The sequence below is a fragment of the Salvelinus sp. IW2-2015 genome, linkage group LG4q.1:29, assembly GCF_002910315.2.
Source record: "Salvelinus sp. IW2-2015 linkage group LG4q.1:29, ASM291031v2, whole genome shotgun sequence".
Classification (NCBI taxonomy): Eukaryota; Metazoa; Chordata; class Actinopteri; order Salmoniformes; family Salmonidae; genus Salvelinus; species Salvelinus sp. IW2-2015.
The window spans coordinates 32,956,433-32,974,969 of record NC_036842.1 but is presented as its reverse complement, the minus strand read 5'-3'; the positions used below and the strand labels follow the sequence as shown (position 1 = coordinate 32,974,969).

The 18,537-nt window shown below is 46.7% G+C and overlaps 1 protein-coding gene across 3 annotated transcripts in view; it reads right to left on the bottom strand.

The window, feature by feature from the left end:
* Positions 1 to 18,102, bottom strand: part of LOC111961843 (zinc finger FYVE domain-containing protein 16) — a 41,939-nt gene extending 23,837 nt beyond the window's left edge. For all 3 annotated transcript variants that reach the window (XM_023984422.2, XM_023984423.2, XM_023984425.2), the window contains exons 1-4: positions 17,779 to 18,102; positions 13,815 to 13,929; positions 11,034 to 13,201; positions 5,844 to 5,940 (exon numbers count right to left, since the gene is read on the bottom strand). In XM_023984422.2, coding sequence (XP_023840190.1) covers positions 5,844 to 5,940; positions 11,034 to 13,201; positions 13,815 to 13,884 — 2,335 coding nt within the window. In that variant the 5' untranslated portion in view covers positions 13,885 to 13,929; positions 17,779 to 18,102. The remainder of the gene's footprint in view (positions 1 to 5,843; positions 5,941 to 11,033; positions 13,202 to 13,814; positions 13,930 to 17,778) is intronic.
* Between the last annotated feature and the right edge of the window lie 435 nt (positions 18,103 to 18,537).

Sequence of the window (18,537 nt, the reverse complement as noted above, 5' to 3'; positions counted from 1 at the left end):
AATCTCATCTCTCTCATACTGGTTATCGGGTGTACATTCATTCTCTCATACTGCGTTTATCTGTTACCATCTCATTCTCTCTCATACTGGTGTTTATCTGTTACATCTTCATTCTCTCTCATACTGGTTTATCTGTTACATCTCATTCTCTCCATTTACTGGTTTTTATCTGTTACCATCTCATTCTCTTCATACTGGTTTATCTGTTACCATCTCATTCTCTCATACTGGTTTATCTGTTACCATCTCTTCTCTCTCATACTGCGTTCTATCTGTTCTGTTACATCTCATTCTCTCATACTGGTTTATCTGTTACATCTCATTTCTCTCTCATACTGGTTTATCTGTTACATCTCATCTCTCTCATACTGGTTTATCTGTTACCATCTCATTCTCTCTCATACTGGTTTATCTGTTACATCTCATTCTCTCATACTGGTTTATATCTGTTACCATTCTCATTCTTCTCATACTGGTTTATTCTGTTACATCTCATTCTTCTCTTCCATACTTTTAAATCTGGTTACCATCTCATTCTCTCATACTGGTTTATCTGTTACCATCTCCATTCTCTCATACTGGTTTTATCTGGTTACCATCTCATTCTCTCATACTGGTTTATCTGTTACATCTCATTCTCTCATATCTGGCTTCTTTATCTGTTACCATCTCATTCTCTGTTTGTTGTTGTGGTGCGAAACATGGAGAACTTGCCTGCCTGATGTCTCACACACACACACACCACACACACACACACACACACACACAACACACACACCAAACACACACACACACACACACACCACACACACACACACACACACCACACAACACACACACACACAACACACACACGAGCATGCATGCATGCTGCTAGCATACACACACGCATAAACATTAAACACACACACTGAATGTATTTCGAGTTCATGTCTGTGTTTAGTCTGTATGGGCTTGTTGAGTCTGCCTCAGCTTGGTGAAGGACACTGACTGCTGGCGTTGTTATGCTGTGTCAATTCTGTCTGTCTGAGATCAAAGGTGAAACTCTTCAAACTCGTCTTCCTCTGTCTCTCTCTTTTGTTGAAGAGTGCTCTTTTTATATGTTGTGTGTGGTGTGTGTATTCCAATATGTAGGTGTGTGTGTGACTTCGTGTTCCAGTGTTGTTTGTGTGTGTGTCCAGGTGTATGTGATGTGTCCATGTGTGTGTTTGTGTGTTGTACAGGAAGCCTGACGAGCTGTTAGCTCGGGCCAGTCCAACCAGGTTATAAAGATCATATGACGTTACATCACTATAATGCAGTCCAGAGCCCAGTCAGCACTTCTTCTCTCCTCCCCCATTAGGTCATACTCACATTCCTTGATATCAACTCCGCTACTTTTTATTGCTCCTGCTCTCTCTATATTTCCACCCCGGTTTGAGATTCTCTAAATATTGAAAGCCCCTCTTACAATCTCCTCTAACAACTTTAATACTCATCTCATCAAGGTTTTTACTTTGAAATGGTTCTCTCAAGTCGATAATTTATAAGAAAAGCTCATTCACATGTTTTAAAATATGTGCCCATTTTGCCTTTGTGCAGCCATTCTGCCTCGATGTCTCCTCTCGATAATTGAGATAGATTGATACTCTTTCTTTTCAAGTCATTCTGTCTTTTCTTCAAACAAGCATTGCAGAGACTACAGTTCAATTTTCATCCCTCTCTCCTGTAAAAGATAGCTAACAAACTATTTACCAACACATATTCTATGTGACTGATACTCCAAATGTGACTGGTTGATAATAAAATTCAAATCAAACAACCCTGTATTATGGGAAAGATGTTCTGAAAACTTCTCTCCGGTCATTTTCTGTTCTTAAATGACTTATGGTAACATTGGATAATGGTGAGTTATGTCTCTTTCATTGGAGTATATTCAGAATGGATGTGGAAAGGTCTGCTTCTAATCCAATGATTGACAACCAATGCACCCGTTTACCTCGCTCTAATTGCCCCAAACTATATGTCGAGTGCTGGCCGTCTGTATATTACACCTCTTCTCTTCTCTCTTTCTCTGCGTTCGGGCCGGTGAGATGAGTTCTTGCTCGGCAAACCCCTGTGCGTCCTTGCTGCTGCTTCTTGAGCTCCAATATCTATGAAGGACTCAAAATCCGGCGAAGGAATAAATAATAAAATAGCATAACTAGGAAAGTTCACCTCTATACTCAGTTTCATTGTCATGACCACCACGTGCATGTTGGATGTCAAAACTCGTTGCCTCATCACAGATTGCAAATGTACAGTTGAGGAAGATAGATGTTTTTGTATTTTCGTACCCGATTCCATCGTGCTCTTCTCAGGGCTCTTTCTTCTCTCATTGATTAATGAGGGAGATATAAAACGACGCATAGATTCAAGATCCTTCATGCCCTTGCTTCAGTCTCAATAACTCTTATTATACATAGTTATACTTTCTTGTCTACATAAATCAAAAATGTTGAATATTATATTTGCGGGCAATCACCTCATACATCTCATCCGTAAGCTTCTGCATATTTCTTTTCTCTCTCTATATTTCACCCCTCTCCTCTTCTCTCTCTCTCATATATTTCACCCTCTCCTCTTCTTTCTCTCTTCTATGTATTTCATCGGTTCTCTGGGCAGGGTATTTTGGCGGCAGAATTCAATAGACCATCTTTATTTTTGGCTATTTTCCCTTCAGTGTCATGCTCCTGTCTTTTCATGGTAACAGATAAACCAGTATGAGAGAGAATGAGATGGTAACAGATAAACCAGTATGAGAGAGAATGAGATGGTAACAGATAAACCAGTATGAGCTAGAGCATCAAGCTTCTCCTTCTCTTTTACAAAAGTCCGTTCCCATCTTACCTTTTCCTCGTCTTCACATCTCCAAACTCCCAGCTAAGACAGTCCCCTTGGTCACGCTAACCTACTTAGCCTTACTGACGCTAGCCCCAGTTAGCTGAATGTAAATTGTCTGTATTAGCTGAAGCTAACTATATTAGCCTTGTTACAGTAAATGCTAGTGACTGAAGCTAGCTCTGTTAGCCCCACTGGGCTGTTAGCTGCATTAGCCACAGACTCCAGGCAGGCAGGGGGGTGTACTGAGAGCCTCACAGGCTGCTCCCCATACTGATGAGAGCAATGGAGGGAGGGAGGGAGGGAGGGAGGGAGGGAGGGAGGGAGGGAGCATCACATCACTCTGTCCCAGCACTCACAGGCCCAAGCAAAGTAGACGGCCCCCTCTCTCCTTCACACGCAATCTCTACCACACTCACACAGCAGACAAGGAGCCGAGAATAGAATAGTCACACCAGCCTGTCCCTGGACCGCAGAGAAGCTCGGAGTATGTGTGTCTGTGCCAGAAAGGGAGTCAAGGTGCTGTGTGTGTGTGTGTGCGCGCATCACACTCTCACTGCGTCAGGTGGCTCCAGTCCCACACTCACAGTCAAGGACACACACCAACGTCCTGACTCCTCTCAGCCATAACTACTTAGGTCTTTCTCCCCCTCCTCTTTCTCCCCCCATCCTCTCTCCCCCCATCCTCTCTCTCCACCTCCTCTCTCCCCCCATCCTCTTTCTCCCCCCATCCTCTCTCTCCCCCAACCTCTCTCTCCCCCTCCTCTCTCTCTCCCCATCCTCTCTGCACCAGTCATATTGTCCTGACTCTAACCTCAGCTCTGTCTCTGGAGAGGATAAAGTCCTTCATCACCTGACCAGGGAAGCAGAACCATAGAGAAGGAATGCAAAGAACAAAAACGCTTTTCTATTCCACATCATTTATCTCCACTCACCAATAACAGCACAGAGCAACGTATATCACTGGTTAGTAGTGATCTGCGAGCACATAGAAAAGCATTGTTTTCAATGGGGATGGAGGTTCTAGCCATTTTGTTTCTATAGCAGCTCAGTCTCCCAGTGAAGGCTAGAGTCGTTGATCAGGAGAGCAGGAGGGCAGGAGACGACAGGAGATTGGAGAAAGCAAACACACAGAGAGACAGGGGCGCGCGCACACACACACGTACACACACACACACACACACAAGAAAACGCAATCACACATACTCTTACACAACCTGGTCTTAAGTTTTTACGCAGTCCCACACACACACACTCAAACAAAGTGAACAGTTTCACGCAGGCTGTGTAAGAAAGCACTTTAGGCACTAGGCTCTCTGATACAAGGTAGCCGTTTTAGCCTTGAGATTACAATGCACATGTAACTTCAATGAAGATCCCTGGCCATTCTTAGGCTGTGTCTGAAAACTTCACTAGCTGTTAAGTCCTTGCTTCCTCAATTCCTCGGAAAGCCAATTAGAGGAGGTCCAAGAGAGGGACATTGGGTCCTCTCCACCAATGAGCTTTGAGATAAATTGAGAAAACAAGGACGGAGGAAGGAAGCATTTCACGGCTAGTGACGTTTGCTACACTGTGACAAAGCCACAAACAAGCACAACAACTTCCAGCTAAAAAACAGGGCTATTCATCAGTCATGTGTTGCTCTAGATATAATTAACCTTTATAAAGCAACTCTTCTAACACCGTACCCAAACCGGCCGCACACGTGCGCCATCGTGCGCAAATTGATTTTGTCCCCCCACACCAAACGCGATCACGACACGCAGGTTGAAATATCAAAACAAACTCTGAACCAATTATATTAATTTGGGGACAGGTCGAAAAGCATTAAATATTTATGGCAATTTAGCTAGCTAGCTTGCAGTTGCTAGCTAATTTGTCCTGGGATATAAACGTAGAGTTGTTATTTTACCTGAAATGCACAAGGTCCTCTACGCCAACAATTAATTCACACATAAAACGGTTAACCGAATCGTTTCTAGTCATCTCTCCTCCTTCCAGGCTTTTTCATCTTTGGACTTTATATGACGATTGGCATTTAACTTTCGTAGTTACCACGACGACCGACCAAACTCAGTTAATCTTTCAATCACCCACGTGGGTATAACCAATGAGGAGATGGCACATGGGTATCTGCTTCTATAAACCAATGAGGAGATGGGTGAGGCAGTACCTGCACCGAGTTCAGCATCACAAATAGAACTGACTTCTATTTTAGTGCTTGGCAAGGCAGACTCTCGTTGGCGCGCGCGAGCAGTGTGGGTGCAATAATTGAATAACATGTATGTTTAAATATATTTTTGTAACTCTCGCGCATGTGACGCGAGCGGTGTGGTCAGCATGTAACAGACCATGTCTGTTAATGACAACTCCAGACATGGTCTGTTAATGACAACTCCAGACATGATCTGTTAATGACAACTCCAGACATGATCTGTTAATGACAACTCCAGACATGATCTGTTAATGACAACTCCAGACATGGTCTGTTAATGACAACTCCAGACATGGTCTGTTAATATTAATGACAACTCCAGACATGGTCTGTTAATGACAACTCCAAGTTGAAACAGTTTAAAGATGAATGAAAGTCACCTTATAGGGCTAGCAGTTCAGAGTCAACAACAACTGGGTTCCTTTCCCTGCATCATTCACTGACAACAGAGCTCCCTTAAGCGCCCAAGGCTGAGCAGAGCTGAGGCCTACTAACTACACTACAGCAACAGACACTAGGCTGTGAAGACTGTGTTCTTCAGACATCAGAGTCTTTGTTCATGTTGTTCTGAGAAAAGGAGCCTGACAATACAGAGTCATTCAGAGCAGTCAGCTGAGGTGCACGCATCGGATGGTGGTGTGTGATTAGTATCTTGGAAGAAAATGGATGTGCGCACACACACATCACTGTATAATAGCAGACAACACATACATTCTTAAACATATGTATGATCTTCTAGACGAAAACACACTCAAACCTTGGGTCTTACCTCTGTGTACGGTCTCGAAGCAGACGACACACACCCGGGCCTCCTTGTCCAGGTACTTGAGCTTGCATCTCCTGTTGCAGCAGATGGCACAGTACACCTGCGTCACGGGTGGGAGGACAACCATCAGGCAGGAGACAAACACTACTGCAACACACCACTATACGTACACGCAATCTACATGAAGTTATTCATGCAATGTTAAGTGTGTAACCCACGTCTTGCCCTAGCATAAAGAAAAGCAGTAAATTAAAGGAATAATTTATATAATTGATTGTGCAGCAATTAAGAAGAGAAGGAGGTTGTAAATTACATTAGACTAGTACTCTTTATACAGTACCATGGCATTGTTGAATACTCATATCTGATTGGCTTGAAGAGCATTCTAGAGCGTGCATTATTTCCCTATAAAGTACGGTATATCAGCACGGTAGAATTCAATGGCTATAGTTCATTCATACATGTTCTATGTTTGAGCTGCTTTTGAAAGCAAAAGTCAAAATGAAAACAGTACTTACATTGTTGAATTTTTTTTTCATAATAGCAACCTAAGACTGTTGGTTTTGTCACGACTTCTTCCGAAGTCGGTCCCTCTCCTTGTTCGGGCGGCGTTTGGCGGTCGACGTCACCGGCCTTCTAGCCATCGCCAATCCACTTTTCATTTTCCATTTGTTTTGTCTTTGTTTTACGCACCTGGTTTCAATTCCCCAATTACATGTTCATTATTTAATCCTCTGTTTTCCCCATGGTTTTTGTGCGTGTTTGCTTTATTGTATTTCGGTCCTTTTGTGTGGGCTTGGTATTACTACATGTATTTGGTAATTTTGAGTAAAGTTACTTTTATTACTCATCTCTGCTGTCCTGCGCCTGACTCCTCTGCACCAGCTACACCCAGGCCATTACAGAAACACGCACCTCTAAATGGAGTCAGCAGGAGCAGACAACCCCCCTTTGGCGGTCTTGGAGCGCGTCCAGCAGCACCATGTTGCAACATCTCGGCACTGCCATGGATCGCGTGCTGCAGACGATGGACCGATGGGAGAGAAGAGTAGTTCTGCCAGCGCCTCCCAGGCACCACTATAACAGCCACCACCGTTCACCCCTCCTTCACCCGGAGTATGATGGGACAGCTGCCGGATGCTAGGGATTCCTACTCCAGCTGGAACTCTACCTGGCGACCGTCCACCCGGCTCCTTCGGGACGTGACAGCGTGTCCGCCCTCGTCTCCTGTCTCTCAGGGAAAGCCCTGGAGTGGGCCAACGCCGTATGGGGGGAAGGAGAAGCGGTGTTGGACCATTACGCGGAGTTCACCCGTCGCTTTCGGACAGTTCTCAACCACCCGTTTTCGACCACCCTGAGGGTAGAGCGGCGGGTGAACGTCTGTTCCACTTGAGGCAGGGGACGAGGAGCGCACAGGAGTTCGCATTGGACTTCCGGACCCTGGCCACAAGCGCGGGATGGAACGACAGGGCCCTGATCGATCACTACTGGTGCAGTCTGCGCGAGGATGTCCGTCGGGAGTTGGCCTGCAGGGATACCACTCTGACGTTTGACGAGCTGGTGGACCTGTCCATCCGGCTGGATAACCTGCTGGCTACCCGCGGACGTCTGGATCGGGGCCTGTCAGTCCCATCCCCCAGCACCACCGCTCCGATGCCCATGGAGCTGGGAGGTGCTGCGCTTAGGGCGACCGGAGGAGGGGCCGTTCTCTGTACCATCTGTGGCCGCAGAGGGCACACTGCTGGTCGGTGCTGGGGAGGTTCCTCTGGAAGTCGAGACAGCAGGCAGGGCACTCTTGTGTCACCCCAGGTGAGTCGGCACCAGGCTCACTGAGAGCTCCCTGTTGCTCACATGTTTTTATTTATACATTTTCCTAAGTTTTCCCCGCATTCCCAGAATAAGGCGCTCGTAGATTCAGGCGCAGCTGGGAATTTGATTGACAGAGCATTTGCCCATAATTCCTGTGGATATGCCCTTCCCTGTGCACGCCCTAGATAGTCGACCATTAGGGTCAGGGCTAATTAGGGAGGCCACCGCTCCACTGGGCATGGTGACGCAGGAGGGTCACAAGGAGAGAATTCATTTTTCCCCTATTGATTCTCCTGCGTTTCCCGTGGTGCTGGGCATACCCTGGTTGGCCTGTCATGACACCACTATTTCGTGGCAACAGAGGGCTCTCAAGGGGTGGTCACGAAAGTGCTCGGGAGGTGTTTAGGGGTTTCCGTCGGTGCTACTACGGTGGAAAGTCCAGACCAGGTCTCCACCATATGCCGATTTGGCTCTCGCCTTCTGTAAGAGGAAGGCGACTCAATTACCACCACATCGACGGGGGGATTGTGCGATAAATCTCCTGGTAGACGCAGCACTTCCCAGGAGTCACGTGTATCCCCTGTCACAGGAGGAGACGGCGGCTATGGAAACATATGTCTCCGAATCCCTGGGGCAGGGGTACATTCGGCCCTCCACTTCACCTGCCTCCTCAAGTTTTTGTGAAGAAGAAGGAGGGAGGTCTGCGCCTGTGCATTGACTATCGAGGTATCAACCAAATCACTGTGAGGTACAGCTACCCGCTGCCTCTCATAGCCAGTGCGATAGAGTCAATGCACCGCGCTTCTTCACAAAATTGGATCTCAGGAGCGCTTACAACCTGGTGCATATCCGGGAGGAGGACGAGTGGAAGACGGCATTTAGTACAACCTCAGGGCACTATGAGTACCTCGTCATGCCGTACGGGTTGATGAATTCTCCGTCAGTCTTCCAGGCATTTGTAGACAAGATTTTCCGAGATGGTGGTGGTGGTGTATATCGACGACATTCTGATATACTCCGCTACACGCGCCAAGCATGTGTCCCTGGTGCGCAGGGTGCTTGGTTGACTGTTGGAGCATGACCTGTACGTCAAGGATGAGAAATGTCTGTTCTTCCAACAGTCCGTCTCCTTCCTAGGGTACCGCATTTCCACTTCAAGGGTGGAGATGGAGAGTGACCGCATTTCAGCCGTGCGTAATTGGCCGACTCCCACCACGGTAAAGGAAGTGCAGCGGTTTCTAGGGTTTGGTCAGGTAGCGGCTCCCATTACCTCACTGCTGAAGGGGGGACCGGTGCGACTGCAGTGGTCGGCTGAGGCGGACAGAGCTTTTGGTCACCTGAAGGCTCTGTTTACCTCGGCTCCCGTGCTGGCTCATCCGGATCCCTCTTTGGCGTTCATAGTGGAGGTGGACGTGTCCGAGGCTGGGATAGGAGCCGTGCTCTCTCAGCGCTCGTGTACGCCACCAAAGTTCCGCCCCTGTGCTTTCTTTTCGAAGGCTCAGCCCGGCGGAGCGGAACTATGATGTGGGGGACCGGGAGCTGTTGGCTGTTGTCAAGGCTCTGAAGGCGTGGAGACATTGGCTTGAGGAGGCTAAACACCCTTTGCTCATCTGGACTGACCACCGCAATCTGGAGTACATCCGGGCGGCGAGGAGACTGAACCCTCGCCATGCAAGGTGGGCCATGTTCTTTACCCGTTTTGTTTTCACCCTGTCTAACAGACTAGGTTCCCAGAACGCTAAGGCAGATGCACTGTCCCGGATGTATGACACAGAGGAGCGGTCCATGGATCACACTCCCATACTTCCGGCCTCTTGCCTGGTGGCACCAGTGGTGTGGGAGCTGGACGCGGACATCGAGCGGGCGTTACGTACAGAGCCCACTCCTCCCCAGTGTCCAGCTGGGCGTCTGTACGTTCCGTCTGCTGTCCGCGACCGTTTGATCTATTGGGCCCACACGCCACCCTCCTCTGGTCATAATGGCATCGGTTGGACGGTGCGTTTTCTTAGTGGGAAGTACTGGTGGTCCACCTTGGCCAAGGACGTGAGGGTTTATGTTTCCTCCTGCTCGGTATGCGCCCAGTGCAAGGCCCCTAGGCACCTGCCCAGAGGGAAGTTACAGCCCTTACCCGTTCCACAACGGCCGTGGTTGCACCTATCGGTGGATTTCCTCACGGATCTTCCTCCTTCACAGGGTAACACCACGATCCTGGTTGTTGTGGATCGGCCACACAAGCTCACAGAACGGGACCGCCGAGTGCTGAAGCTCGTAAAATTGTCTGTCCTCGGTTACAACACTCACTACCGAGTTCCAAACTGCCTCTGGAAGCAACATCAGCACAATAACTGTTCGTTGGGAGCTTCATGAATTGGGTTTCAATGGCCAAGCAGCCGGACACAAGCCAAAGATGACTATGCGCAATGGCAAGCGTCGGCTGGAGTGGTGTAAAGCTCGCCACCATTGGACTCCGGAGCAGTGGAAATGCGTTGTCGCACTCCTCTTCAATGGCTGTGCGAAGTTGCTGGATATTGGCGGGAACTGGAACACACTGTTGTACACGTCGATCCAGAGCATGCCAAACATGCTCAATGGGCGACATGTCTGGTGACTATGCAGGCCATGGAAGAACAGGGACATTTTCAGCTCCCAGGAATTGTGTACAGATCCTTGCGACATGGGGCTTTGCATTATCATGCTGAAATTTGAGGTGATGGCGGCAGATGAATGGCACGACAATGGGCCTCAGGAACTTGTCACGGTATCTATGTGCATTCAAATTGCCATTGATAAAATGCAATTGTGTTCGTTGTCCGTAGCTTATGCCTGCCCATGCCATAACCCCCACTCAAACCTTGAGACAACTGTGGCAATGTGTTGTTTGACAAAACTGCACATTTTAGAGTGGACTTTCATTGTCCCCAGCACAAGGTGCACCTGTGTAATGATCATGCTGTTTAATCAGCTTCTTGATATGCCATGCCTGTCAGGTGGATGGATTATCTTGCAAAGGAGAAATGCAAACAAATTTGTGCACCAAGCTTTTTGTGTGTATAAAACATTTCTGGGATCTTTTATTTAATCTCAAGAAACATGGGACCAGGACTGGGGCTGGGGCAGTCGGGAAGCTGGGGGCAGTGTCATAGTACAGGGAGTTTAGGTCAAGGAGAGAGTGTGGAACTGCATGTTGCATTTATATTTTAGTTCAGTGTATGTTAGAGCTCTTTATTATGTGTTACTATGTAAAAGTATATTTAGCTACTAACACCTAATGTCAATAAAATGAATATCTTCAAAACACCAAATATGTTATCAACAACAGTGCAAAAGATGACCCTAGAAATGAAGGTAAAGAAAGTCCCTTCATGGCCAGATTTAGGTACGTACCTTCCCACAGGCCCGGCAGTGGTGCCTCCTCCTGGTGAAGGTGAACTTCTGCCAGCAGTTCATACAGTTGGGTGCCTCCGAATCCGGCACCCAGGGGGGCTGCTTGCACCCCAGCCCATCTTCATCCTCCACCTCCCTCCCCTCTGAGGACCCGCTCCCCTCTCCAGCAGGCTCGCCAGGGTAGGGTGGGGGCTCCGACAGTTTGTCGTACCCCACACTGCTCACATAGCGCTCAGGCGGGGAGTAACCTGGACAGGGTACACCTTGGTTAGAGGGGTCCTCGGCAGGGTTGGGGCTGGGAGGAGAGGGGCTCTGGTCCACCTCTTCCCCAGTGTCAGTGCGGTCTGTGGGGCTACTGGGCCCTTGGTCCTCCGCCGCTGCTGGAGGTGCTCTGGGTGCTTGACAGTGCAGCTGTTTGGGTCGGGCCCCTCCGTAGTAGGGTGGTGCGAGGTTACTGGGACTACAGGGGCTGGAGTCTTTGTGGCTGGGGCTGGCGGGGTCCTGGGAGGGAGCGGAGAGAGCTCGACCTACGTTCCCCTCTGCAGACAAGGTCCTGTCACTCTCCCGGGAGGCCAGCCTCTCCAGCCCCTCCCCTAGGCTCCGGCTGCAGCTCCGCAGCTCCTCCTCCACAAGCCGCTCCTCCAGATTCCCGTTGAGCTCGGAGAAGCCCTCATCCTGGAGGTTCTCCTTGGGCCTCCCGCAGTCAGGGACCCCGTGGTCCTCCTGGCCCTGGGTCTCCCCCCGGAGGAAGGCGTCCAGCTCCTCATCTGTCACCAGCAGCCCGGCCTGGTCGCTCTCTGGTAGGTACTCAAACCCAAACGCAGGTGGGTCCATTGGGTTGGGGCTGGGCTCTGAGGGAGGGGAGGCTGGGCGCTGTGGAGCCCCTGGGACTGGCTGCTTTTCCACTAGGGAGAAGCTGACCTCCAGTGGCCGCTGGGAGACAGCGGGAGCCGAGACTGCCAGGAGGAAAGGCATGGTGGTTGTCTCTGGGCTCTGTGTGTTAGGTGACTGGACAGGTTTGTTGTCAGGGGCAGCATCAGGGTTGGTACAGTCCCCCACAGTCTCAGGGTTCTCTGGGAGAGTAACTTCCTCCTGGACTTCAAAAGCAGACAGGGACTCTGCCTCTAAGGTCTCAGTTAGGCCAACCACCCCTTCCCCCCCTCCCATGGCTTCCTCAGGGTTCTTGGAGGCCACCAGGGCCCCACACATGGACACGCCCATGGGCAGGCAGGACAGCGAAAGCTCTGTCTCTGCTGATGGGCTCTCGGCCACACCACCACTGCCGTCCTCAGGGTTAGGTTCCTGTCCAGTGCAGCTCCCAGAGCTCTCTGCTTCAGTCAGCTCAGAGGGCTCCAAAAACCCCTCACCCTCCTCCCTGGCCTCTGTGTCGATATCACACGTGGGAGTGTCCTCTTTCTTGGTGTCTATGGCAACAGGTGGGACACTAGCCTGGTCCTGGTGGGCTGGTGTGATTTTGAGGTGTTGGTTGACGAAGGCCACCTCTGTCGCCTCTCCCTCTCTGTCTCTCTCTTCCTCTGTCTCTCCAGACTCAGAGTTCCTCAGTGAGGGGGGCCTCTCCACAGCAGCAGGGAGAATCACATCCAGCAGACTGAGAGAGGCAGAGTAACCACCAGAGTCCAGCCCCAGCAGCCCCTCCCCTCCCCCGGCAAGAGCCTCCCTCCCCTCAGTCCTCCCACGGCCGGGAACCAGACCTGCTGAGGAGTCCTCAGGCAGCGCCACCACGGGGCTGGTGAAGTCCACCAGAAGCTCCTCCAGCTGTCTCTCCACCACATCCAGCTCAGTGAAGGCGTCGTGGCTGTTGACCCGGAGGAGGAGGTGAGCTGAGCCTGTGTCACTGACCAGGTCACACACAGGCTTCAGGGCCCGCTTGGGGAAGGGTGGCGCACAGCTCTTAGCAGCCCCCCGGCCGTCCACAGAGGAGAGCAGGTCAACCCCCGTGAGAGGCCGTCCCTTGGCCTCGCAATCCCCAGGACTGGGGCTGGGACAGTCGGGGCAGCTGGGGGCAGTGCCATAGTGCAGGGAGTTTAGGTCAAAGAGAGAGTGTGGAACTGGAACTGTGGAGGTTTCCGGAAGGGAACCCTGGGGTCCCAGAGAGTGGCCGGGATACGCGGGAGGTGACAAAGAGACTGATCTGTAGTTGTGCTCATCTGGTCGGGAGGGAAAGAGAGAATTATCCGTTAAACAATTCTGTCGTTAATATCTCGGCAGAATATGTGAGCAACACGTTTTAAGTTAGCAACTACAAAGTACAATGTGCACCACATGTACAAGTATCAACTAGTTTAAAAACAATATTAATTTTTCAGTTAAAGGTGCAATATGCAGAATTCGCTCCACCATTTCCTGGTTGTTAAAATTCTAATAGTTCGCCTTATTTCATTTCATATGACAAAACAAGCCATGTTTAGCGTAGAGAATCATTGTATCATCTAAACCGCTGTGAAATATATTTTCAATACCCAGAAATACTGTATTTTCAGCTGTTTGAAGCTGGTGTACAAAACCCAAAGTAAAAGACGCAAAAACTAAACTTAAGAACGGGAAGCATAGAAATAGCGCACATAGAACAGATCTACCGCTTCTTAGACTTGCTTTCAATGTGAATGACATATTTATAACTCACATTTCTATGTAAAGTTGGTCAGGTCGTCCAAAAAGTTACATATTGCAGCTTTAACACCACACCCTCCCAACCCACATACAGAAAATACAAATAAATACATGCTATCAATGGGGTTTTTCATAGTATCCACGTCTAACCTGTATTGAGCTCAAAGTCATCCAGAAGCTTGTCCAGGTCACATACAGCAGCCTTGAAGAAGTTGTCCATGCTAGGCTGTTGGCGGGAGAGAGGCTCCACTCACTACTTCACCTCCTGAAAGTAGAACAAAATAAAGTATTGTTATCTATTGGTCTTGTGTGGACTGGACGAATGCATTTCAATCAACATTTCAGTTTCCAAGTCAGTGTAAAAATGTTGTAACTAGTTAGGTATAGCTTAGGTATAAACCGAAGCCTTCATCCACAGTTTCCACTCCCCAGACAGGTTGATGAATTAATAACATATCAATTGTTGACCAAACAGTTAGCATCTCAATGTTCTCCAGCTATGTGTTATTGTGTACTTCAGACTCTGACCCCTGCTCTCCATGTTTATGGAGAAATCTAATTCAAGATCTACTATTAGGGAAGATACCAAGGGAAAGAATAGCCCCATAGGGTGTCACAATAAACAAGTCTGCCACAAGTTTACAGCAACCTCATCAGTTTAAGGACACATAAAGGAATTTTACAATGCTTTATGTGTATTGCACCAACTATTTGGTGTGGAAATGTGACTAGGGCAACCCTTAATGTGAGAAAACAGCAAGCTAGTCATTGCAGATGTATACAAATGTTGAAATCATAGCAACAAATGGACACCAATCATGAATTATACGCCATTTATTCAACTACATGACCAGGACACTATCCACTTTATATTTATACATAATTTGAAGGAATTTTTTGGTGGTTTCTGTACTTTTTACATTTTTGGCAACCTTTACTCCACTACATTCCAAAAGAAAATATATTATTTTCAAACAGGAAAATGGTCCAATTCGCACACTTATCAAGAGAACATCCCTGGTCATCTACTGCCTCTGATCTGGAGGACTCACTAAACACAAATGCTATGTTTGTAAATGATGTCTGAGTGTTGGAGTGTGCCCATGGTTATCTATAAATTCAAATAACATTTATGTTCTATTAATGTTCTGTACTATGTCATGTTTCATGTTTTGTGTGGACCCCAGAAAGAGTAGCTACTGCTTTTGCAACAGCTAATGAGGATCATAATAAAATTCCAAATACCAAAAAGAACAAGAAAATCGTGCTTTCTGGTTTGCTTAATATGAAGAATTCGAAATGATTTATTATTTTTATATTTATAATTTTGATACTTAAGTATATTTGAGCATTTACTATTACTTTTGATATTTAAAAGCAGATACTTTTAGACTCACTCAAATATACTGAACAAATATAAATGCAACATGCAACAATTTCACAGTTCATAAAAGGAAATCAGTCAATTTAAATAAATTTGGCCCTAATCTATGGATTTCCCATGACTGGGCAGGGATGCAGCCATGGGTGGGCCTGGGAGGCCATAGGCCCACCCACTGGAGAGTCAGCCCAGCCAACCAGAATGAGTATTTCCACACAAAAGGTTTTTATTACAGACAAAAATATGCATCAGTTTCATCAGCTGTCCGGATGGCTGGTCTCAGACGAATCTGCAGGTGAAGAAGCTGGATGTGGAGGTCCTGGGCTGGTATGGTTACACGTGGTCTGCGCTTGTGATGCCGGTTGGATGTACCGGTTGGACGTACCATGTCTCTAAAACGAGGGCTTATGGTAGAGAAATAAACATAACATTCTCTGGCAACAGCTCTGGCGGACATTCTTGCAGTCAACATGCCAATTGCACACTTATGCCTGCCCATACCATAACCCCCACTCAAAACATGAGACATCTGTGGCATTGTGTTGTTTCACAAAACTGCACATTTTAGAGTGGTCTATTGTCCCCAGCACAAGGTGCACCTGTGTAATGACCATGCTGTTTAGTTAGCTTCTTGATATGCCACACCTGTCAGGTGGATGGATTATCTTGGCAAAGGAGAAATGCCCACTAAAAGGGACACAAACAAATTTGTGCACAACATTTTAGAGAAATAAGCTTTTTGTGCGTATGGAAAATTTCTGGGATCTTTTATTTCAGTTCCTGAAACATGGGATCAACACTTTAGATGATGCATTTCTATTTTTGTTCAGTATAGTATTCTACTGGGTGACTTTCATTTGAGTCATTTTCTATTATGTATCTTTACTTTTACCCAAGTATGACAATTGGGTACTTTTCCCACCACTGCATATTGTGTACATATGTTGTACTACTATGAATACTACTAGGGATGTCAAACGTTCAGTGTTTGTCTATTGTTGTGACCTAGATGAAGATCAAATGTTACATACTTTTTCTTGCCACAGTAAGGAGGAAATTGTCACATTTGCAGCCTGAATGGAGAATGTTTTAGGTACGAACCGGTTCATGGGGGATACAAGTGTATTGCCAGCTGAAGACAATAGCTGTGTTCGAATACCCATACTAACTATTAGTTCATTTTAGTATACCGTAAATGAACGGTATCCTTTCAGTTGAGCATACTAGCGCTACGCCTGTCTACCGGAAGTTGATTGTCTTGCTATGCAACCACTTGCTAGCTTGTTAGCATAACAAATTACTAGCTAGACAATTTATTCGTCAAATCTGAAAATGGTGTGAAGCCACGCCCATTTTCTGAAGAATTGCGTTATGGGCCTTAAAAGTACAGAAAGTGTCCTCTGAGTGAATTCTTCGTATTTTGTAGAATGTAGTACAACATCCAGGAACTTTTGGCATACTAACTATCCATACTATGACCAATAAGTATACTACATACTCAATTTACATCACAAATAGTATGGTTAGTGCGGTCGAACACAGCTAATGTGTTTGGACGTATGATGAAACGACTCAATATCGCCATCTGCTGGTCTTTGGGCTATATCATGACTAACGATCAGCTAGCTAGCTTACTATTAGCCATCTAATTATGCTGCTAGTATCCATGGTGACCAAGATTTCCTAATCATGACACTGGGTAAATAGTAATACTAGGGCTACAATCCAAAAGACACACCCTCGTCCACTTATGCCCTTGGGGGAATCGCCTTCGCCATCTTGGAGGGTGGTGCAAATGATTAGCTAAGCAAGGGAAGTTTGCAATGTAAGCCCCTCAGCCCTCGAGTTGGCTTCGCGAGTGTTCACTCCGGTGCCTGAAACTCCCCATAATTCAATTCACTATGATTGTACATCCGCTAAGAAAAGTCCACGAAAACTTAAAAACAACATCAATGGAGAAGTCAGCATATAAGTGTAAGTAAAAACAAATGCAAATAAGTTAGACATTTTGCTACTACGTAAAAGGTAAATATGTTTTTGTTTGGTTATCTTTTGGAAATTGTAGAAATATGTTCCAGCTAGACAGTAATTAATTTGCTAGCTATCATACAGTAGGCGTATATTAATAATTATATATTTAATATAAGTAGACATACACTCATAATTGACTGTAGCGCTTATAAAAACACCCACAAGCTACGGGTGGCTGAAAACACAATCATCGCGGGATGAACGAGTGACGAGTTTCCGGCCAAGTGTGTTCCATTTAAAAATCATTCCTTCCTCGCCCTGCAAGTGTATACTCGTCAGACGTCATCAGAAGTGTCCACTTAATTTGAGGGTGTGTCTTTTAAGTGTTTGAACCAGAACCTAGGTTATAACTAGAGGTGGTATGGCTATCATTTGCTCAATTAGCTAGTAATTCATCTTCCAGTTGTTAACTAGATAGCCAGGTAATGTTAGCTGGCTAGTTCGATAACGTTAGTTAACTAGTCCATTAGCTATAAATGAACTAGCTAATGTTAGCGAGCTAGCTAAACATTTTGACAGCTTCCTGCTGACATTACCTGAAACACACATCATTGTTATCAAGTCATCACTATCGTGCATCATCATCCGTGAATATCATAAAGCGGAGGGCAGACAGGTTACATTCGCTTAGTTAATACTAGCCGGATAGCCAATGCAATGTGTCTATATTTACAGTCAACAATCAATTTTCTGTGTCATTACCGGAAGATTCATCATTTAGCCTTCCAACCGTTTTACGATTCTTCTGGTTATAACGAAGAAGCTGTGTCTACTCTTGATTGCATCCTCTTTGCCCTTTTGTTATTCCTGAAGTTTTTAAAGCTCAGTGCAGTTTTTACTCCGGCGTCCATTTTGGATCTATCACACCGGTGCAATCGGTTACCATAGCCACAAAGTCAACATTGGCTATCGTAAAAATGTATTGAAACTAAAATATGATTTTTGGTCTTAATTTGAAGTTAAGGTTAGGCATCATGTTTGTAGTGTCGTTATGGTTCACATTTTAAGATGCGAAATTGTAGGAATAGGCGGGGTTTATGGCTGTGGGAGCTAGTGACGACCGGTGAAATCGCAACGTTCCTTAATTAAAGTGAGCGCACCTATTTTGATTTGTTTACTTAGGGCAAAGCAGTCAGTCACCTTTGGTAGTGGGTGACTGGGCAAGCACATTACCTGGCTGAAGGAGCCCAGACCTATGCCGAGTGTACATGCTATCAGAATGAGTTCCCAGTGGGAAATTTCACTTGAATGACCCTCTTAGTGAGAATTACAAGTGGGGAAGTGAGAAAATCAACTTAGTCGAGTTGTGAAGTTCCACCACTGATCTTTTACATTTTCAACCAAAAAATGACAGCAAATCCGTTTTTGACAATTACAAACCTGTCAATATGTATAATTTAGCTAGTATGACCATTGTCAATGTTACGCAAGCTAGTTAACTTTATTAGTAAAACATTTATC